The sequence below is a fragment of the Camelus dromedarius genome, chromosome 2, assembly GCF_036321535.1.
Source record: "Camelus dromedarius isolate mCamDro1 chromosome 2, mCamDro1.pat, whole genome shotgun sequence".
Lineage (NCBI taxonomy): Eukaryota > Metazoa > Chordata > Mammalia > Artiodactyla > Camelidae > Camelus > Camelus dromedarius.
In genome coordinates, this window is record NC_087437.1 from 35,053,111 (window position 1) to 35,074,084 (window position 20,974).

Sequence of the window (20,974 nt, forward strand, 5' to 3'; positions counted from 1 at the left end):
CAATTTTTCAAAGTATTTTTGAGAATCCAATTTTTTGTTCGTTTGTTTTTTAACATTTTCCCCCCTTAATGGAGGCACTGAGAATTGAACCTAGGACCTCATGCACACCAAGTGTGTGCTCAACCACTGTGCTATACCCTGCAACCCCTAGTCAGACATTTTAGAAAGCACTTTTTTCTGACATCTAAATTTGCTTACTTACACTACCTGTACATCCCTGGACTCTTCCCTGAAACTAAACTTCAGATTATATAAAATGTCCATATAGTCAAAGGAAGTTTAATTCTAAACAGTCTTGGCAGGAAAATTCTCCCCATCACCTCCAGATTGGCTCATCATTACAAGTACAATTTTGATGTCTTTTCCATTCCTGCTACAGTGAAATTAAAAAAAAAAACAAAAAAAACAGAGCACAAAGCATCTTTGAGATGTTCTAAGAGCAAAAGGTGAGGAGGCTTTTAAGAAAAATGAGACACTGATATGGTAGCAATTACTGAAAAGAAGGGTCAGAGCAAAATGTCAGTTTCATATCCTCAAATTCTTGGTTTTTTGAGACCCAGTGCATGTAAACTTTCATTGTTGAAAGTTATTATGGTGCATCTAAATTTGTTCATTTCTGTTTTTCCTTTGTTCATCTTGTCTTTTATCATACCTAATAAATTTATCTTTATAAAATATTCCCTCATCTACTACTATAGTAGTAGTTCTCTGCCGTCACTAGCATCTAAACCTAGAGGTCAGTGATTACATCTTTGAAAAACTACAGTAGAACATTACAAATTTAATCTCTGATATTTTGCAGTTTGAAAAAATGGGGACATTTATCAAGTATTAGTATTGTAATTTTTTTTGTCTGTTTTATTTACTGGGATTCTATGTGAGATTTCATTTGTATTTTTTAAACTTTTTGTCTAAATATAATCACATGTAGACATATGCATAGATGTAATAGCTGAATGAATTTCACAAAATGAACACTCAACTTTTATTTTGTTTATAATTTATTTATCTTGTAAGTTAATAGTGAAGCAAGATCACAAGTGTGATGTTTCAAATTCTATACATTGGTGTACCAAATACAAACCATTCCTTGCCACTTAATTCAGTTGCTGGTAATGAGCTTCATGGGAGAATAGCATACCTCCGTCCTTAAGAGCTTTTTGCAGTTACTAAGCTCATCTTTTTCCAGCTTACTAACATTTCAACATACCTTATCTCTATCAATTCTCACAACAACTTTATGTGGGACAGATTATTACATAGTTTTATAGAAAGAAGGAAACTGAGGCTCAGAGAGGTGAACAACCCCTTAGGGGCACGGGGTCAATAAACTGCAAATCTTGGACTTGAAGCAAGGCTCTTAGAGCCCAGGTCTTGTATCAGTTCTAGTAGACAAACTTTTTATGTGGTGCATGCTGTGAAGTGTTTCCCAGATCCCCATGCAGGAGTGAAGGATTAATTCCTCTGAACGACTTGTTCCCCTATTCCTTCTGCTGACAGAAAGCTCTGAGTTCCACCCACTTCTGGGACTGCCTTGGCTAAAGAGAGAAACCTCACCCAAGGTTACACCTCCTCCCTTGAGCAGTCACATCCAATGACTCACCAATAAACAATGGCCCAGCCCCCTCTGGAAAACTGAACAGTCATCTCAGCTTCAGAGCTTCCAGCATTATGGGTGGTGAGACCTCCATCAGACGGCAAGGGAGCACTAGTTCTCCCTCTATCCAACAGTGGTTCTGTCCTTCCCTTCTTCAGGTGTTGATTCTTAGAGTCCTCCCTAATAAACCTTTCCTGAGCTCTCTCCAATCAATGAGATATTGATATCCCACAAGTGCTATCACATTTGATGGTGTGAAAAAAAAGTTACACTATGCATTGGAAAGTTCTGTGTAGAATTTCATTGATTAACCTATATTAAGTGAGCATTTACTACTTGCTAGGTCTAGAAGTTACTTAAAATTAAAAAAACTCTACTTCTTTTAAAACACTTATTCAGCCTGTCTCTAAGAAAGGTATATTATAATCTAAAACAAGAGATAAAAATCAATATTTATATTTACCGTAATTGGTCTTGAAAGAGATTTTATGCATTCTGTTGTAAAAAAATTTTTTTTGACGAGTTAGTGGATGATGAATCCGCTGAACCTGTAACTTGCTAGGAGGTCAAAGCCATCTAGTCCTTTTAGGAATTCCATTTAAAAACTGAGGTCAAACACACAATTTAAGTTTGTAAAAACAAACTAAAGCTAAGATTTGAATAAGGACAGATACCCCAAATGTAAGGACTATGGGACAAGAGAACCCATTTTTTTCAAAGTGAGATTTGAGAATTAAATACAAAGTGCAAAATGAGTTTCTCTCTGGTATAATTTGCCAATATTATGTGTCTGTCCAACCAGTCCTAACAAGCTCATCCAGGTTTCTGGCAGAGACATTCGACACCAAGCACTTACTTCTGACATCTGGAGATCTTAGTACTGATGGGTGAGAAGTAGGTGGAGAAATATAGGTTCTTCCTACCATAAACATATTTCATTTGTCAAAAGCCTGTGGCCTTTCCACGCTAACCAGACTGAGGTTCATATGGCGGCGTTGTTCTGGGCTCCCCCTTGTAACTTTAAAAAAATTAAATTAAAACATTTTTTTGAAGTTTAATCGGTTTACAACATTGTGTTAATTTCTGGTGTACAGCATAGTGATTCAGTTACACACACACACACACACACACACACACACACATATATATTTTCATACTCTTCTTCATTATAGGCTATTACAAGGTATTGCATATAGTTCCCTGTGTTATATAGTAGGAACTTGCTGTTTATCTATTTTATATACAGTAGTTAGTATCTGCAAATGCCGAACTCTCAATTTATCCCCCCACCTCCCACTTTCCCTCCTGGTATTCACAACTTTTTTTCTTTTCCTTTTTTTTTTTAATTGATTTATAGTCAGTTTACAATGTTGTGTCAATTTCTGGTGTGCAGCATAATGTTTCAGTCATGCATATACATACATATATTCCATTTCATATTCTTTTTCATTATAGATTACTACAAGATATGAATATAGTTCCCTGTGCTATACAGTAGAAACTTGTTGCTTATCTTTTTTATATATAGTAGTTAGGATCTGCAAATTTTGAACGTTCAGTTTATCCCTTCCCACCTCCTTTACCCCCTGGTAACTTTAAGTGTGTTCTGTTTTTGTTCTGTAAATAAGTTTGTGTCTTTTTTTAGATTCCACATATAAGCAATATCATCTGGTATTTTTCTTTCTCTTTCTGGCTTACTTCACTTAGAATGATGATCTTCAGGTCCATGCATGTTGCTGCAAATGGCATTAATTTTTTATGGCTGAGTAGTATTCCATTGTGTGTGTATGTATATATGTGTGTGTGTATACATCTTCTTTATCCATTCATCTGTCAGTGGACATTTAGGTTGTTTCCATGCCTTGGCTATTGTAAATAGTGCTGCTGTGAACAATGGAGTGCGTATGTCTTTTTAAGTTACAGTTTTCTCTGGATATATGCCCAGGAGTGGAATTGCTGGATCATATGGTAAGTCTATTTTTAGTTTTTTAAGGACCCCTTGTGACTTGAAGGGGAATTTTCACAATGTCTGGAGCCTGCGATGTCCTGCAAATGAAGGAGGAGAATGTCCTCAAATCCTTGCAGTAGAACCCGCTTAGGTGGCACCAACTGTCACTTCCAAAGGGAACAGCACGTCCACAAAAGGAAAAGTGATGGCATTAACTCATAAATCTGAAGAGAATGTGGGAAAGGCTTCTGCTGGCAGCTGGTGCCATTGTTGACACTGAGAACCCAGCTGATGCCAGTGTCCTGTCCTCCAGGAACGCTGGCCAGTGAGCTGTGTTGAAGTTTGCTGCTGCCACCAGAGCCGCTCCCGTTGGTACCGCTCCACCTCTGGAAACTTCACTGACCGGCTCCAGGCAGCCTTCAGCCGTGTCTGCGGGTGGTTACAGATCCCAGGGCTGCCCCCAGCCTCTCACAGAGGCGCCTGATGTTGACCTGTAACATGGACTCTGCGCTGTGTGGACACCGCCATCCCTGCAGCCAGAAGGGAGCTCACCCAGCGGGTCGGGACTCATGATGCTGGCCTGGGGGTTCTGCGCACGCACAGCCGCATCCCCGGGAGCGCCCCCGGGAGGTCAGGCCTGATCTCTGCTTCCACGGAGATCCTGACGGGACTGAGAAGGAAGAGCAGGCGGCTGCTGAAGAGGCTGTGACCCAGGAGAAATATCGGGGTAAGTGCACTGCTCTAGGTCCCAGATTTATTGCCACTCAACTCGAAGTTGCAGATGGGTCTGGAGGTGCCGTGGCCTCCGTGCCCTCCAGCCGCTCCTGCTGAAGATGGCTACGACCTGCCCACCTGAGACCTGACTGCAGCCCCCACTGCTCAGGCCACTGGATGGGGAGGAACAGCCACTGAGTGGTCTCACGCTGATCCTTCACGTACTCTTAAACAGAAAATGGAAATACGGTTGATGGAAAATAAAATTTCTTAAAAAAGAAACAAATACCTGTGAATAAAAATAGTTGGCCTGAGCCTCAGAAGAGCAGGCAGCTTGGTATGGTGTTAAGGGCACAGGTACAGAGTTAGACAAATTGTAGTTCGGGTCTTGTTCTGCCACTTACTTGCTGTAGAAATCCCAGCAGATTATCTAATCTTCTGCAATATCAGCCTCATCTGTAAAATATAAGGTCTGTGAGGGCAGGGACCATGTTTGTGTTGATCACTGTTACATATCCAGTGCCTAACAAGCCTGGCATTGAGGCACTTGGTGCCAAATCAAACAGGGTATGGGAAGAGTGTACTGAGAAAGAAAAACAGAGCAGCCCCCGACATTCAGAAGCTGGCCTAGACTCACAGGTAGCCCACATCATTCTCCTGTTAGACATAAACAATTTAACAGAATATCAACCCCAGACAAGGTTTCTCTGAGACCATGATAAAATGAGCCAAAGCAAAGCCACTGCATGATTTTTTTTCTAAGTGTAGATAAATACAAGGTCACTGTGCCACCCACAAAATACCAAACACTCCCTCTCAGCCAAAAATGAGTGATGGATACTTCTTTACTAATTGCTGCTACATTCTTTTGCCTCTCTTCCTATACATAAGATTTATGGAGCTATCCAGTCATAGACTTGCCTCTGCTTTTGATGGCATCCAATTTAGAGCAAACCTCTGCTTCTTAGACCATCCATCCCCAAGTCACCCAACCAAAGCCCATATTCTATGATGGGCTTTTTTCTAGCACCCTCTTACTGAGATACTCCATGATTCCTCATGGTGTGTTTGCATTCACTTAATGAATAACAAACACAATCTGTTTAACTACAGTTGTATTCCTAGTGGTATTTGGCTCACCAGAAATGATAATGTGAATGGAAAAAATGAGGAGATATACACTGTCTCTTCAGAGTGGTTGTGTCAAATCGATAATTAATTTACCAACATATATTGAGGGTCTATTTTGTGCTAGGTGAAAGGAATACTGAGAAGAACAAGACCTGGACGGCTCTCCCGGAGCTTAACCCTGTGGACAATGCAAAGAGCAAATTTGTGATCCAATTTAATGTGGCTAGCATTATTATAGAGGCATACACCTCCTGTAAAAATATTGTCAGATCATACCTGAAGGAGGAACATTTGTTTTTAGACTTGCAACCTTCATAACTGTAAGATGATAAATTTGCATTATTTTAAGGCACACATTTTGTGATAATTCATTACAGCAGCAATAGGAAACTCATACAGCATGCTTGAGCTTAATCTTTAAGGGGGAGTGTCCCAGGTGTAAGCAAAGGCAGATTAGTTCCTGCAGGACCTGACAGTTGTTTGTGTGGCTGTGTGCTTAGGAGTGTGACAGGATATGCCAAGGTCAGATCCTGAAAGATCTTTCTATTCAGAGAAATTGGAAATAATCCAGAAGATCAGAGACCACTGAAGGATTAAAACAGGGGAGTGTGACAAAATTACATTTGCATTTTAGAAGGATGGGTTGGAATCCTGAAGTAAGAAGAAGGAATTGGAGACTAAGTACCCTAGGCAAGAAATGGGAGGCCTTCTTTGATCACCTTCTGTAAGATGACCTTGCTTATTTCTTGAAATTTGGAGAAGACATAAAAAATATGGTCATGATCTTCAAATATTTGAAATTCTGCCAATCAGGGTGATTAGACATGGTCTGAGTTGCTCTAAGATCAAAGTGTAAAGTCTTAAAAAAATATTAAGTGCACTATGAGAAAGCACATTCTAATTAGAGTGATCAAAAAATGACTCCACAAATAATTATTTCTTACATTTCTTTCTTTCATCTATCCAAAAAATATTCATTTGAGCAGTTATCATTAAGCATATGATGGTGAGCAAAAGGGACAAAGGCACTGCTCTGGATGGAGTTTAATTTCTTTGTGCAGTGTGGAATTGTTTACAGATAACTTTTATATAATTTAACCAATAAGCAAGCTCCCAATAGGGACAGCTTAAAAGTGGTGTTATATACATGTGCGAGGCAGGCTTGCAGTGAATTCTGGCCAGGGAAAATCGGCACGATGTAAGTCTCAGGCACCATAGTACGAGAGCCCCGGCCTTCTCTCCGCATCCCTCCCACCGGCCAGGCCCCCCGCCCAGGCCCCCCCCGCCCCGCCCCTCAAGCGGCTCAGCCCCGCCCCTCGCCCAGCCCCGTCCCACCCCCACCGCTCACCAATGCCCTCCCCTTCTTCCGTCCCCACCCGCCGCTTTAAGTCGCGTCTCTCAGCCCGCGGGATTTCGAGCCTTTCTCTCGCGAGGTTTTTGCAGTACCGGAGTCAGCTGTGGTGGCTGCTTGCGGGGTGAGAGGAGGTGGTTCTGTCGCGGTTTTCCAGAAAGTCTGCGCCAAGCTCAGAGGCGTTAAGTAGGTTCTGGGGTCTAAGACTCGGGCTGCAGTCGCGCGGGGTCCCCAAGGAGAGAGGGAGCCGGACTCTCGGTCTCGGGCCGACTTCGGGCCGCGTGCGTGCAGCGTGTGCGCCGCGGGCCAGCAGCCGGCGTGAGGTCTCACGGGCGGGGTGAGGGGTGCGGGGCGCCGGGTCGGGGTGGGTGATCCGCAGGCGTGTTGAGACTGCCCGTGGGCTCCTGCAGTGCGGGTTTGAGGTACTCCAGACGCCGGGGTGAGGGTGGGGGGGGTGCGGGGCGGCCTCAGTCCCGTCTGGCCCACCTGGAGTTCGCCCTGGTTGGCGGTCAGGTTATTGGCTCTAAGGTCTTGTAGTTGCAAACTCCGGAATGCGCTTGGTTCTGCTATTAACGGAGTCAGTTCGTCACAAGGTACCACATCGAATTGGTTTTTCTTGTTTGCTGCTTTACGGGGCTTGGCTGCCTCATTCAGAGAGGCAGAAGAAAGATTTGTATAAAGAGGTGACTAGACAAATGTCTTAAATCTCAGTATTCTCTCTCATTTTTAAATCAAGGTATACAGAAAAATGGAGTATATGACAGAATCTGTCACCTGCACACCTGGACACATGTAAGTTGCGTCCCTTTTACCCCATTCCCCTTAAATTTAAAAATGTTAACGTGAGTCTTTGAAACTTGCTGTGGGGAAAATCGTTTCTTTTGATGGGCAGATTCTTTTGTCTTAAATGGGAAAAATGGAAAGCCTTATTTCCTGAGAAAATCGAATTCATTTTCCCCTGGAAAGTTTGTTGTAGTAAATACTGCTTTAAGAGTATTAAAATCTTCACTATACATAATTCTAGATTGCTGTAATAGCCATTGGCCATATGTAGCTTTTTAAATTTAATTAAAATGAAAATAAAATTAAACATTCAATTCCCTGGTCTACTACCCACGTATCAAGTCCTCGATAGTACATATGCCTGGTGGCTGCTATATTGGACAACATAGACCTTAGAACATTTCTTCTGGGTAACATCAGTTATTTTTAAACATTTTCTGTCCCCAGTGCACTTAGGTTTATGAAACTCCCATCTTTTGTACTGAATCACTAAACATGTTACCATTCCATCCTTTAAAATTTTTTCTGCTCTGGGTAAATGTGTTACATTTTGGCAGTCCCTGTGCTACACTGAGGCCTTAAAAGAATTGCCTTTGGACTATGAAGCAGTCTAATGATTACTGTTAGAAATGATTTAGACTCTTTAGATCCTTTGTACTCAATTATATTTTGGGGATTTTTGAAATTGTGGCCATCCTTGTTTTTTGCCTCACTATTCCAAGGTTATTTTTTAATCTACTGTATCTTTGAAGGTTGCTCTAAGTTAGTTTTTTTAAAAAGGCAGAGATATTATAGCCTAACTTGAAGGCTTTTGTTTGTTTGATAGTTTTTTAATTTAGCTAGTACACTTATGAAATCTCATTTGAAAAACGTATGCTTTATTTATTTTAGCTTGTGCTGCGATTGTGGTGTCCCAATTAGTCCAAATCCTGCCAATATTTGTGTGGCCTGTCTGCGAAGTAAAGTAGATATCAGCCAAGGCATTCCAAAACAAGTGTCTATATCTTTCTGCAAACAATGCCAAAGGTATGTAGTACTATTTTATCCTATTTAAAGTTGAGATTTATATTTAGGAGAACCACTAGGATATGCTGAGATTACACTAAGATACATGGAATAAAGTGCATGTAATTGAGATTTACATTTTATTTATGTTGGCATAGCTAGAGATTTTAGAATTTGCAATTTTGTAGCATACTCTAGTAGTTTGCCCTGCTACAAAGGTATTTGTATCTGTTCTTTCTCTGTTAAGGGATTAATAGGTTTGATGTATACAGTTAATTGATACAAGTTGATGTTTTTAAAGGTGACAGCAGATTTTAAAGACATTACTGTTAATTACCATGATGCTTTTATTTTTCCCTTCAATCACAAGAAGCCATGTATGATAAAAGGCACCTTATTTTTAAAGTAAGTTACCAATGTGTTTTAAAAATTGTATCTATTGATGTTCCCATGTAACTAAAATGACTATAGTTAATGGAAAAAAAGGTCAGTGTATCATATCTAGGATGATCTGAAATAAAGACTGGATTTGAAGGCAGATTTCTTCTGAAAGTTAATGTTTTATTTCTTCTTCATTTTCTTTAGTTGACAGTTTAACAGAAGCCTTTTTAAAGAATGGAATGAATTGCTTTATTGTGTGATATTCTTAGTTACCAGCATGAGAAACTGGCTCAAGCTTAGTTAGGAGAAAGGAATTTGTGACATGCTTTTGGTAGGACCCAAAATCCACAGGAAAGTGGAGGACAAGAGTCAGGGCCATATAGCCAGGAACACCACCCAGAATTACACAGCAGAGACAACTCATCCAGTCAAAAATCACACAGACATCACTCTCACAGGATACACACTGCAGCCTGCGCTGTAGTCACCACTGTTGCTGCTGGTACTTCAGTCACTGCCTCCCTAGGCCTTTGAGTAATACGGAACTTCCCAGTGTAACTTCCCAGAAAATTGTATTCCTGTGATTTCCCAAATGGGTTAGGACTGTAGTGGTTCTTAACTTTTTTGGAAAGGTTTGTGAATCCCTTTAAGAATTTGAAAACTGCGTCTCCCCAGAAAAATGCATGAAACGTACATACGTACAAACACAAGAAACTTGTGTATTGTTTCAGGGAGTTTATATATCATATACAAGCTTATATATGCTTATTCAAGTTTGGCAGGTGTGAGGCTTAATCTTTAACAAATATTTACAAGTGTAATAGAGTGAAAAAAACATTGGACAAAGAATCTGGAGACCTAGATCGTCTTGAATTTCTCACAAACTAGCTCTTTGAGACTCTTGGCCACTTACCTTTTCTAAGCTTTTATTTCTTCATCAGAGTGAAGGGGCTTTATTAGATAATATATGAAGTCCTTTCTAACTCCAAATACATGCTTGTAACAAAGAAATCTGTATAAGGTTTTTCAGTGAACCTTTAAAAATGAAAATCAGAATATTTAATTAATAGGTAGGCCAAAAGGAAAAAAAAAGCATTCACAAATGTATCAAAACACATTAGAAGTATTATTATTTAACAAACTTGTTGAGCACTTACTGTGTGTTAGACACTGATTTAAGTCCTGGGCTGGCTGGGCTAAAAAACTTACAGTACATGCATTAGGAATTTAAATTTTGATTTTAGTCAAGTTTTATGTAAGATTTTATTTTATTTTACTTTTTTTATTGAGTAATAGTCATTTTACAATGTTGTGTTTATATAAGATTTTAAAACTTCAGTTTTATAATTTAAAATTTGGAAAGGGACTTGAAGTAGATAAATAGTTTGAACTATATTGATACATAGTATTAGGTACTAATTTACCTCTTTTGTGTGTGAGAAATAAGCAGTTTATAAGTATTTTACATGTACATTATAAACCATTTTAATGCTATTTTCAAGGAAGTGTTGGGCATTTTGTCATCCTCACTGAAATTCTTATTGGTGCTTGAAGTAATAAGACCTTTTAATGAGTTGTTTCAAATTGACTTTCTCAAATACTCAGATTTTACCTTTTTAATTAAAGCTATTGGTTTAACTGAAAGTTTTCTAGAACTATTAAAATATATTTGGGTTAAATGCTTCAGATCAACCTTGAATATTATTATATCTGGTTTATAATCATTGTTATGTCTATATATTCAGATGGAATTTTTTTTTTTCTGAGAGATACTGGGTTTCAATATATTATCTTTTCTCTCAGATATTTCCAGCCACCAGGAACTTGGATACAGTGTGCGTTAGAATCCAGGGAACTTCTTGCTTTGTGTTTGAAAAAAATCAAAGCCCCTCTGAGTAAGGTAGGTCAAATAGCTAAAATCAGTTTTTGTTGGGGTTTGTGTGTGTTTTAATCTCTCATTTTCAGAAAACCGTTGTTTGAGTAGATTTTCCAAAATAACTTAAATGCTACTATTGGTAAGCATGCTACTACAAATGCTGTTTTCATTTTTAAAGTTATATATATTCTCTTCTTACGGAAATGAAAATCTTTTGCTTTAAAAGATTTAGTTTAGAATCAAATTTTTTCATTCATTATTTAATGAGAACCTCTTACGTGCAGTAGTTTTGTCTGAAAATATATAAAGCCATTGCTCAATGTAATTTAAGAGGTTATAGTATTAGGACTGTGATATTCTGTTTTTTAAAAATTTTCATTACTGCTCTGGAAAAAAAAAATTTATGCCTATTACTTAAAATTGGTGCACAAATGTCTCCCCCCAAAAATAGGGTTTGTTAGTCTAGTTAACCTCTCTACATAACACTTTCAATTTTATTTCTTTTTTCTTTAATAGAGGTACTGGGGATAGAACCTAGGACCTCGTGCATGCTGAACATGTACTTTACCATTGAGCTATTACCCTCCCCCACTGTTCTCTTTATGTTAAACTTGGTGGGCTCTTGATGGACTCTTGATTTGAAGGCCTTCAGATTCTCTTAAATACTGATAGTAATAGTTCTTCGAAGTTTCTCCCTTTATTTTCCTTTTTTTTACCTCCCTGGAATTTGTATCAGTCGTTGGCCCTACTGGCTTAAAACTTTGCCTTTTTGCACTTGTATTGTTTTTAATCTTTCTGTCTTTTTCCTGTATTCCTGGCAATTTACTTTATTTTCCAATTTTTGTCTTCCTTTTTTTTTTTTTTAAGTAGTAACATTTTAAGTTTAGAGTCTTTAATGTCTTTGATGCAGTCTATTGAATTTTTCTAAAAGTTTGATAATGGATTGTTACTGTTTTTTACTTTCTTTCTGTTAACTGATTTTTCTCAGTTTTTTGGATTCAGTTTTTTATGTAACTTGGTATTTTGCTTCCATACTTCAGGCTATTGTCAAATGTTATTAATAATTCACTAGCATTCAGCAGATGTTCATTAAATGTCAGCTCTGTGCCAGTCTGTTTTTGGTGATTAGGAATAGTACAGTGAATAAGAGAGAAAAATCTCAGTCTTAGGGAACTTTTATTTTAGTTGGAGGGGAGGGTGTGGAGTAGGCAATGAACAAAATAAGTAGGTATATTAAAAAGTGTAAATTCTGTGGAGGAAAAAACCAGGAAGGGGATAAGAACTGTACAGGGAAAAGTTGGAATTTGAAATACAGTGGTTAGGGGAGGCCTCGTTGATAGGGTGACATTTGAGTAAACATTAAAGGCAGTAAGGGAGGGAGCTGCAATCTGGAGGAGAACATTATGGAGAAAACAAATATAGTGGCCAGAGGCAGGAGCATACCTATGTGGTTAGAGTGGAGTGGGGAAGGAAAAGTAATTGGGGATGAGGCCAGAGAAACGATGGAAAGTCAGAGTAGGTCAGGCCTTGTAGACCCTTTGAAGACTGGTTTTTACTCTGAGTATAATAGGTATAGAGGGTATAGGCAGAATAGTAAAATGAATGATTTACAGTTTATCCAGTTCCCCCTGGCTGTGTTTAGAATAGATGTGATGGGGGTGGGCACATTTAGGAAGCGATTGAAATAATTGTGAGAAATGATGATATTTGGATCAGTAGTGGAGGTGGTGAGAAGCAGACAGATTCTGGATGTTTTATAGACAGTCATTAGAATTACTGATGAAGCTGGACGTATGTTTATGAGTTGGAAGAGTCAAGGATGACTTCCATGGTTCTTAACTTGAGCAACCAGAAAGAGGGAGTTGCTGTTAGCGAAGTAGGAAAGGCTTCAAGAGGAGCAGGTCAGGTGGGAGAGAGAAAAGCTCATCTCAGAGTGGTACTTAGGTGTCTGTTAGACATGGAAGTAGAAATACTGAGTGAGGAGCTGGATAAGTAAGGAAGGGAGTGGCCCAGACTGGAGATAATGAATTTGGGATATAGATGGTATTTAAAGCTATGAAATTGGAAGAGATTTTCTAGGGGTTTTTATATAGAGAAGGGGAGGAATTTGAGTACTGAATCCTGGGATCCTTTAATGATAAAAGTTTGGGTGAAGTTTTGGTGAGGAAAAAAATCAGTCATTACTTCTCATTAGCTGTAGGGAGAGCAGTTGATATAATCAGGAGATCTAGAAGGTGAAGGGAGTGTTCAGCAAAGAGACTGAGGGTTTAGGAGATTTGTTAGTGAGTGTGGAGCTCCAGAGGCCATAGTAAAAGAGTTTCAGGATTTGGGGAACAGTGTTAGGTGGACAGAAAAGGGAATATGTGGAACCACATGGAGATCAGAGTGAGAGATGAGGGGGTGACTGAAGTGTCTGAGACAGTAGTGAAGGATAAATGCTCAATAAGGTGGATAAGTCCTGTTGTCTGAGGACGGATGGTGTGGTGAGGCTGTGTTGGGGGATGGTGAAGTAGATGACAAGAGTCCTCCCTCTATTCCTGCAGATGGAAGTTGGAGGTTGAGGGAAGGGCAGTCTTAGACAGTGCCCATGGAGTTTCCTTTTGACCCCTGCCTGCAGGTGGAGGCTGAGGGAATAAGAAGCTGTCAGTTACCCTCTGTACCTGGTGTGGCTTGTTGATTACTAGGCTTTGCTTTAGGGGAGCCAGACGTATGAGGAGGGTTTTACTCTGCTGAGCCGGATCTGCACTCAGACAGGTTCTCACCAGACAGGTCTTAAGAAAATTATCATCTGCCTGCTGTTGTCCCCTAAATCTGTTATCTGTAGCTCAGATTTCTCCATAGAGCTCCAGATCAAATATATATCTTACTATCCACTGAACAACCTCACTTGGATATCTCAGATAAATCCTCTTAAACTAAATGTGTGAAATCAAATATGACATGTTCTTCCCATTTAATCTGTTTTTTATTTGTGTCAGAAAAATAGTGTTACCTAGATGCCCAAGTTGAATACTTGAGTGTCATTCTAGAATCTTTTTCTCCTTCCCACATCTGGTTATTATTAAATCCTCTAGATTTTATATCCTAAATAGGTCTTGGATCTTTCTGCTTCTATTACTTGCAGCCCCTCTCAGTTCAGCTCATCTACAACTCCTGCCCAAATTACTGAAACAACCTCCAGTTTTGTTCTGCTTCTTTCCTCAAAACACCCATTTTAATCATTGAGCTACATTCTGTTCCTCACTTACGGCAAACTGTTTTTGGCCTCTGCTGACTCTTCTGATTTAGCAGTGAGTTATTGTTATGGATTCAGTATTCAGTGCATGAGACTCCCTCTAATGAAAGTTGATTCTTTTTTTTTTTTTAAACTCACATACTTCATATAGAGAGAATAATAGAGGTAGAAACTTTTGTTCATGAGATTTCTAGTAGATGATGATGTCATCAGGTCTTTGTTTTCTATTCAAGACTGTAATTTATACTCCAAAAACAGTACATTGTTTTTAGGGGAAAGGAGTTTTCTATGCAAGTATTATAGTTTTTGCTTGTATTATACCAGTTGCATTAATATATCATGAGATTTTCCTTTTATTTGCTGTTTTTGTTGCCATACCTCTGATGATAAATCTTAAATCTTTTTTTTTAACTGATAATGTTGGGTAGATTAATGACAGATTGCTTGAGAATCTTTTGAAATCTGTTAATTACTGAATTATTCTTTCATCTTTTTTCTCCTCATTTGGGAACTTATTTTTTTTTGTGTTTTATTGAAGGTGCGGCTTGTAGATGCAAGTTTTGTTTGGACTGAACCCCATTCCAAGAGACTTAAAGTTAAACTAACTATTCAGAAAGAGGTAAGCTATGCATAATTTTCTTAGCATGGTTAAAGTGTAAATGAGGGCCTGTTGGGAAGTTACATTGTGGCTTGAATAGCTAAAAAGGAAACAGATATACTCTTTTTTTTTTTTTTTTTTTAACAGATACACTCTTAATTTTAGCCTTTTGTTTTCTTTTGGATCATCTGCACAGATTATCATGTCACAAGTGAAAGAAACCATTGTTCATGAGTAGTAGGCTGAGATACTCTTCTTAAAGTTATTTTTATTTGGAATAAGATTGAAGTAAAAACATGAGCTAAGGCAGTGCTTCTCAAACTTGGCTGATTATCATGACTCAGGGTGCCTGAATCAAACTGGATTCAACTAGATGTAAGATCCAGGAATCTGTAAAGCTTTCCTGGTGATTTCTGATGATTGACTGTGTTTGAGAACAATTAAATTAAGGAATGTTTTCTTTTTTTGAGAGTTTTCGTGTCTTCTAAGGATAAATTTTATACACACACATGCAAACACACATATATATAGCTATAAAAATTCTTCAAGGAATATTCTTGCAACCACTTGACCTAAAGGTAAATTTGAAATGTTAATCTAATAAATCCTATGAATTAAACCTACGTATCTTTCCTGAAATAGTATAATTTATGGCTTTAAGTATAACTTTTATTGTTGATGTCCTCAAAGCTATTATGGAAAAAGTCTTTAAGTTCAGTGTTAAAGGATCATCTTTTAAGGAAAGTGTTTGTTATTAAATAGAAAGGAAAGAATGAAGGAGTGTGATGTTTTCTTTATCAGGTGATGAATGGTGCTATCCTTCAGCAAGTGTTTGTGGTGGATTATGTTGTTCAACCCCAAATGTGTGGAGACTGCCATAGAGTAGAAGCTAAGGATTTCTGGAAGGCTGTGGTTCAAGTGAGGCAAAAGGTAATAAGAGGAAGATCATGCGTGAATCTTTCATGTTGTATTTTATCTTTGTCAGTTACAAATAGAGAGTAAAACTTCCTCCTTTCTCTTCTATCCAAATCCTTCAGGCACCAGGGATATTCCAGGTCCCTGGGGCATTCACCTTTAGAAACATATCACTACTGTACTTTAGATAATCTTTAAAGATTGTTTTTGTTTTAAAAATCAATGTGCTATATCTATAGATGGCTTTTTTTTTCATTTTGTTTATTAATCTAATAATACATTTATGTTTAGACTTTGCACAAAAAAACTTTCTACTACCTGGAACAGTTGATTTTGAAATATGGGATGCACCAGAATACACTTCGTATCAAAGAGATTCATGGTGAGTTAAAATTTAAAAGCATTTGAAACAATGTCAGAGTTTTATTTCAACTATCCCAAGGAGTCTTTTATCTTTGCTGATAATATCTGGAATAGTACTGTCCAAAAAGAACTTTCTGTTAGGAAGAAAAAAATCTTAGTACTTTAGCTGCAACCAGTATGGGAGCCACTAGCCATATATGGCTTTTGGATATTTTGAAATGTGGTTGGTGCAACTGAGGAACTAAATTTTAATTTTTTTCTATTTTAATTTAAATTTCTACTAAATAGCTACCAGATGAGTAAACCAGTAACTAAATTAATAGGATTTAAAGTGGTATGATAGAAATTCATCGAAAACTTATTTTATGCAGAGATCAGTTTCTGATTGGAAGAAAATTATTTTTGAGATCTGTAAGTTGTAATATTTTTATTTTTCATGTACCTATAGGCATTTGTAATGGATACCTTAAATCAGAAGGCTAAACTCAGTAATAATAAATAGTGATATACAAATAATATAGATTCCTTGAAGCTAGAATTTAAAACTTTTTGTGTAATTTCATAATGGCTTAGCACTTTCTGTTGTAGGATACTTATATATACTAGTTGATGGATGAGTATTTCTTCAATTAATCATAGAAAATACAAATATTCTTTAGCAAACTCTTAAGTCTCTTGATAAAAGTTAATATTTTTAGTTGCTGGACATGTACATTATTTTCCTAGTCTCTAAAGTACAGGTTTAGAGATGGTTATTCTTGAAGAAATGATCAGATTCTTGTACTACTTATTTTAAAAGTGTGAGTTCCTCTGTTACTTGCTAATCTGTTACTCATTATCTCATGTGTCTTGAGAAAAGTACTTAGAAATGTGGTGTTGGGTCCTTAAACAGGGAAAACTGAGTATTAGTGTGTCATCTGGAGAAAATCTTTTAAGCTTTCTATCTGACTTGAGTGCATTACCTGTAGACAGAAAGTTAACAGTCTAAATTGGTGAGATAGAGTTTACTGAATTCTTATTGTGGGTAAGATATTTTGCTGCCTGCTTAACATGGTGTCTGTCTATTTGTGGCTAGCCATCAGGCAGAAATTTTTACCTTTGTTCTGAGTAACAATGTGTTGATTAACTCTTGGGGATTAGGAGAGACTAATATTCTAGCAAAGGAAGCAGAAAAAAACCCCTGAGCTTTATTCATTACCATGCTGAAATATCCTCACACAGAATTTTTTGTAGCAAAAGACTTGGATAAAGCATTTTAGGACATGCTTTTGCAGTCACTTTCAGAGCCAAAAAACTTTTTTTCATCCAGAGGAATTAATCTGCTTTTTTCCCCCTACTTGTTCTTGGTATGATGTAAATGAATCTTTTGTTTGCTTGTTTGTAACTTTGATTTTAAAATCATAATCATAGTGAAAATTAAAATAGAAGTATATGTAAATAAAGGAACTCTGTCCATCTATCCACTTGTTATTCCCAGATGTAGCCCTTTAAAACAAGATAATACAGTATGTGCTCTTTATATATGAAATTTGATAATATTTGTTTCTCATGTATGAGACTTTTCTGTAATATTCTGTGACTTGCCATCTTAAAATACTTGGGAACCTTCCTATATCATTGAAGATAATCCTATTTCATCATTTTTGACCACTGTGTGTATTTGTTAATCAATATTTTTTAATTATTTAGTTGTTTCCTATTAATTTGCTTATAAGATATTCTAGGTTTTTGCTGCAACAGACAGTATTGTAAGAAACATCCTTATGTTTGTGCATAGTTAGTGTTTTTTCTGTGGGACTGAGTTCAAGAATTGAAATTACTAGACAAGAGTATGTGAATGTTAGATTTTTATATGTGCTGCTAGAATGTCTTCCAAAATAGTGCCAGTTTACAGTGTCATCTCTTGTGAGAGTTTCCATTTTTCCGGACACTTTCCAGTGCTGCATATGATTTATTGGACTTACTAATTTTCCCGTGCTAATGAAGAAAATAAAGGAATCTTGTTTTTATTTGCATTTCCTTTATTATTAGCAAAGGTTAACATTTTCATGTGTTTTAGCCATTTGTTTATCTAATGTGAATTTTCTGTTCTTCATGTATCTATTTTTTCCTTATTTATTTTGTGTCTGTTATTCAGGATATTAATCTCATTATGTATGTGTATGTCTGTATAAAGAGGAGCATGTAGCTCATGCTCCTGAGTGTGAACCTGAGAGAGCAGATACTTGTCTTACAATGTCTCATGTCTTTTATCATTTAAATTTTTCATTTTTTAATGATACATTTATGGCTTATAATTTTGTCTTACATAGGAAAGTTTTTTATACTCCCAAGATTATTTTTTAAAAAGTAAATTTTTGTTTTACTTTTGGATCTTTAATCTTACCTTTTAAGACTTTTTCCCAGAAGGTTACCTTGCATTGTTGCAGTATCTACCTACCAACTAGTCTGTCTTCTCCTCACTAATCTGAAGTATCTCCTTTTCTGTATATACTAAATTCCTTTATGCACATGGCTCAGTTCTAATTTATTGTATCTCACTGCTTCTATCACAGTATGTAAATTATAGTTTATAATATGTGCCCCTTTCTTTTACAAAATTTGATTGATAGTAAGAGCACGGATTCTTGAACGAGATTTTTTGAGTTTGAATCTCTGTCCCACCAGTTTTTTGCTTTGTGACCTAAGGCAAGTTTTTTAACTTCTTTCAGCCTCAGTTTCTCCATCAGTAAACTAGAGAGGATGATAACACCTACCTCATAGAATTATAGTGAGGGTTAAATAATTTTGTGTAAAGCCCTTAGAACCGTGCTTGGTGTGTAATCACGTGTATTTAGTTCTTTTCTATACTTAGTGACATACAGTTTTCCTCAAGATTTTGAATGTTTCTTGTTTTTTTTGGACTATTCTATACTTTTTGTTATTATGGATAGCAACTTTTTTCATTACATTTTTCTAAGTGATTATTGCTAATATTATGGAAAGCTCTTGATTTTATATATTGATCTTTCTGAAATTTCTTAATATCAGTAATAGTTTATACATTATACTCATGTATCATTACATTATACATGATACTCTTGATTTACTAGGTAAATTATTATATGTACACAATAATATTATTTCTTCTTTTGCAGTATTTTTCCTCTTTTTTTTTTTCTCTTTGGCTAGGAGTGGAGAATAGCATTGAGTGGTAATGTATCAGGCATTATTATCTTTCTGTGTTTTACCCTTAAGTAGAGTATTTGTTGAGATTTCTGCTTGACATATGCATACATAGTTACATACATATTTAAACTGTTCTGTCCAATCTTGCTATCAGTTAATGTTTGATATTGAAAGAATTCGAAAGTTTTCCCCCTTCCTGCATAGTGTTTGTTAATTAACCTCTTGAAGTTGTGTAAGAACCTGCCCATTAAGCCATCCAGTTTGGTATGAGGAAAGGGAATAAAGGCTTTTCAACTGCTTTGTTAGAGCATTAGTTTCTTTCAGATATTCTGCTGCTTCTTGAATCAATTTTAATAGCGTTTTCCGAGGAAATAAACCTTTTCATCTAGCTTTTTACACTCTTGGCATAAAATTGAACTATATATATCATGGTGTTAAGTCTCATTCGTAACTATCGCTATGTCTTTATTGTCGCTATTGTTGTCTTTTCTCCTCTCCCCTCAATTCCTCCCTTCCCTGTCATATTTGCCAAAGTTGTCAATTATGTTAGTTTTTTCAGAGAGTTAGCTTTAATTTTATCAAAAGAGCCTTATTTTTCCTTTTTCTTAATTTTTGCTTTTATTACTGATGTTTAAAATTTTTTTTTATTGAGATAGAATTGTAGAATTGACATGTAACATTGTATTAGTTTCAGGTGTACAGCATATTGATTGACTATTTGTGTATATTGCTAAATGTTCACCCTATTGAATCTAGTTAACAAACATTACCACACAGTTTTACAGTATTTCCCCTTCTATTTAGTTTTTCTCAGTTTTCTTTTGTTTGAATTAATTGAGCTTAGTTTATTTTCAATTTCTGATATATAGACTTAAAGTTACAAATTTTCTTCTGTGTATTATATTGACTGTAGCTGGTACTTGTAGCTACCTTTTTCCTCTACCCATTGCATATTTCTTTTTTTTTCTGAGCAAGCATCTCATCTATTTTATTTTCTTGGGTTTGTGCCTCACTGTAAGAGTTGCTGAGTCATGTGGTAAACTTATCTTTTTAAGAAACTGCCAAACTCTTTCCTGAGTGGCTATACCATTTTATAGTCCCATCAGCAGTGTTTGAGGGTTCAAGTTTCTACATTTACTCACCAACCTTTGCTGTTGTTTCTTTTTTTGTAAATAGCCATTCTAGAGGATGGTGTGAAGTCGTATCTCATTTTGGGTTTTTTTTGTGTATGTATATATATATATATATTTATATTAAAGTATGATCAGTTTACAGTGTTATGTTAGTTTACATTGTGGTTTTAATTTGCATTTCTTTAATGACTAATGATGTTAATTATCTTTTCATGAGCTTATTAGCCATTCCTGAATCGTTCTTGGTGAAATAGCTATTTAAATATTTTGCCCATTTTTTAATTGGGTCATTTGTCTTACTAAGTTGTAAGAGTTTTCTTAAAATATACTGTGGATACATGTCCCTTATCACATATGATTTGTAAATACTTTCTCTTAGTTTGTATTTTCATTTTCTTTTCTTTTTAAAAAATTTTTATGAACAAATGTATTGTGGTATAATTTCTGTATGGTAAACTGCGCATTTTTCAGATGTATAATTTGTTGGATTTTGATACACGTATATATGAAACCACCACCACAATCAAGAATACCTAACATTTCCATCACTCCCCTATATTTTTATTTTTTAAATGGGGTCTTTTTAAAAAAAATTGTGATAAGAACACTTAAGAGCTGCCCTCTTAAATTTTTAAGTGTATAATACATTATGGTTGTCTATAAGTACAATGTTGTACAGCAGATCTCTAGAAGTTAATCATCTTGCTTAATGCCCATTAATTAGTTGCTCCTCATTTCTCCCTCCTTTCTGGCAACCACCATTCCACTCTTTAATT

At 36.6% G+C, this 20,974-nt stretch overlaps 1 protein-coding gene across 3 annotated transcripts in view; it reads left to right on the forward strand.

The window, feature by feature from the left end:
• Positions 1-6,798: 6,798 nt before the first annotated feature.
• Positions 6,799-20,974, forward strand: part of NMD3 (NMD3 ribosome export adaptor) — a 60,445-nt gene continuing 46,269 nt past the window's right edge. For all 3 annotated transcript variants that reach the window (XM_064492538.1, XM_031450224.2, XM_010976346.3), the window contains exons 1-7: positions 6,799-6,927; positions 7,478-7,533; positions 8,416-8,550; positions 10,714-10,810; positions 14,560-14,640; positions 15,421-15,549; positions 15,826-15,916. In XM_064492538.1, the coding sequence (XP_064348608.1) occupies positions 7,490-7,533; positions 8,416-8,550; positions 10,714-10,810; positions 14,560-14,640; positions 15,421-15,549; positions 15,826-15,916 (577 nt within the window). In that variant the 5' untranslated portion in view covers positions 6,799-6,927; positions 7,478-7,489. The remainder of the gene's footprint in view (positions 6,928-7,477; positions 7,534-8,415; positions 8,551-10,713; positions 10,811-14,559; positions 14,641-15,420; positions 15,550-15,825; positions 15,917-20,974) is intronic.